Raw genomic sequence first — 2,314 nt, forward strand, 5'->3', positions numbered from 1 at the left:
TCGCTCTCCTTATGCAGATGACAGCAGAAGAGTCTGCGAACAGCCCAGGTGAGATCCGGAGGGTGGTTTTGCTCAGAGGCGAGGGCGGACGGGCGTGAGCGTGCAGCAGGAGGCTTCTCGGTGCCCGGCCCGGTTTGGGTAGCTCCTCGCCGGGTCTCCCCGCTCTCCGCCCTGTAGGTAGGATGCTGGAGTGGGGGGCAGCGGACACCCGCTCCCACGGGGCTCTGCAGGTGACTCCAGGCACGGGCTGCCGCCGGGGTTCGCGCGCGGCTGCGGCTGGCCCTGGGGCTCGGCAGGTGACTCCGGGCCCGGGTTGCCGCCGGGGTTCGCGCGCGGCTGCGGCTGCCCTTCCTTCTTCCAGTACAAGGCAGCAGCAGGAGATGTCCTCGGGCTGAATCCAGGCCACCACTGAGCCTGCCCTGGCTGCTTAACTACAGTCTTCGGTTCCACGGGAGCCTCCTCCACGTCAGAGCTTCGCGTTTTCCACTGGCGTCCCAGGCTAACTCAGTAAAGGAGCATTGTGAATAAAGTTAAAATGTCATCCTCTGTGGGTTTTTTAATGTTTCTTCTTGTGGAGACGGGTAAGACGTGTAACCACTGCAACTGTAACTTGAGATGCGGAGCAGCTGGAATGTGTTTACCACAGATTTTGTATTTTAGTAATTTTTATCTGTTGCATACATGACCCCCCCCAGGGCTCTTAGAGGCACTGTGCTATCCATGTGCGCACATCTGCATCCTACACACAAACGTCGCAGCTTTTAGCCACGTATTTTGTTGTTCTTAACACCAATCTAGCTGCTTATGTTGCTGTTACTTGGGAGGGAAAAAAGGCAAAAAGCTGTGTAGTCTTCAGAGGATCCACACGTTCTCCCAGGAAACGCGCAGTCTCCTCCCCAGGCTGTCAGACCTCACATGTACTCGGTAAAAGGGCACGTCCCTTAGGAAATGAGGTTTTAGGGTAAGGAACTGCATTGTCTGCTGCTAAATCATGGGATTGCCTACAGTCTTTGCAAGGACTGCAGTTCCCTCCGGTGGGCTTCGGCAGCCTGCCATTAATATCTGCATTATACACACACAAGCTTTCCTGTCTTCGCATCGACTTCAGAGGTTCCTTGCAGTGAGCGTTTCGGGGAGAGGCGAGATGAAACGTGTTGCAAGAGCTCCCTCTAAGGGTTCAGGGCTTCCTTGGAATTGCGGTCCTTGACTCTTGTTTCTCTCCTCCACGCAGTTGACACAACACCAAAGCATCCCTCTCAGTCTACAGTTTGTCAGAAGGGAACTCCTAACTCTGCCTCCAAAACCAAAGATAAAGTAAATAAGAGAAATGAGCGAGGAGAGACTCGGCTGCATCGAGCTGCCATCCGAGGAGATGCCCGGCGCATCAAGGAGCTCATTATCGAGGGTGCAGATGTCAATGTGAAAGACTTTGCAGGTAACCGACCCGCTGGCGGTACTGGTGGGGCAGCCCACGATCCGAACATTTTCCCGCCCGGTTGCACGTTCCACCTCCAAGAATGGCTCCCACCAGAGAAAGTGATTTCTTCGTAACATGGGTTTGCTATGTGTAAAGAGGGGTTTAATCAAAAGTAATGATTTTTCCCTTTTGGGGAAGGAAAATTCTTGGTGTCCTTAAAAAAAAAAAAACCAACCTACTATGGATTTGTCAAAATAAAAAATCCCTGAAAAGCATCAGTTGGAGTTTGGGAGCTAAATTCCCAGGCTGTCCTGTCTGCCCTGAACATGCTCCCGCTCGGGGCGGTGGTGCTGGGCTGGGTTTGATCCGTAGAGATCCCTGGGGCTGCCATGGCTCCACGCTCTGAAAGTGTCACCGGGACCCTCTGCTCCATTTTCTTGTGTCCTTCCACACGGGTGCCGTCTTGGAAGTCTGGAGGGGGATTTGCAGGGAGGTGGGCTCTTTTAGCTCTTTTTTCACTTAAAATATGAGAAATGATGTGCACAAAAATACTGAAAAGAGTGGATTTGTAAAGTCATCGCTCCAGAGTTGAATGGCTGATGCCTACAGCTTTCTGGGGTTTGTTTTTAAGTACCGAACGTGGGGGTGCCGCTGACGGGGAACAGTGCGAACGTGAAGGGCAAGGTCAGGCGCCCAGCTGCACCAGCCAGGCGTTGGAGTTAGAGGAGACATTGACCGTCCTGAGGCTCAGCGCAGGCGTAGCATCTCCTCCTCCTCCTCCTCAGCAGTGCTGCCAAGCTCCTGCTTCTCGTGGTGGGAATGGGGAAGGGAGCCTGGGAGTGGGGCTGCGGCCGCAGCCGAGCCTGGGACGGGAACGGCTGGGGGCCCGGCGGGGGG

General features: G+C 54.5%; 1 protein-coding gene across 1 annotated transcript in view; it reads left to right on the forward strand.

Moving 5' to 3' along the window:
• The window catches only part of ANKRD11 (ankyrin repeat domain 11), a 12,398-nt gene that overhangs the window by 635 nt on the left and 9,449 nt on the right, over positions 1–2,314 (forward strand). The window contains 2 exon segments of the mRNA XM_010287761.1: positions 9–48; positions 1,232–1,435. Coding sequence (XP_010286063.1) covers positions 9–48; positions 1,232–1,435 — 244 coding nt within the window.

The sequence above is a fragment of the Phaethon lepturus genome, unplaced genomic scaffold, assembly GCF_000687285.1.
Source record: "Phaethon lepturus isolate BGI_N335 unplaced genomic scaffold, ASM68728v1 scaffold23305, whole genome shotgun sequence".
In the NCBI taxonomy this organism is placed as follows: Eukaryota; Metazoa; Chordata; class Aves; order Phaethontiformes; family Phaethontidae; genus Phaethon; species Phaethon lepturus.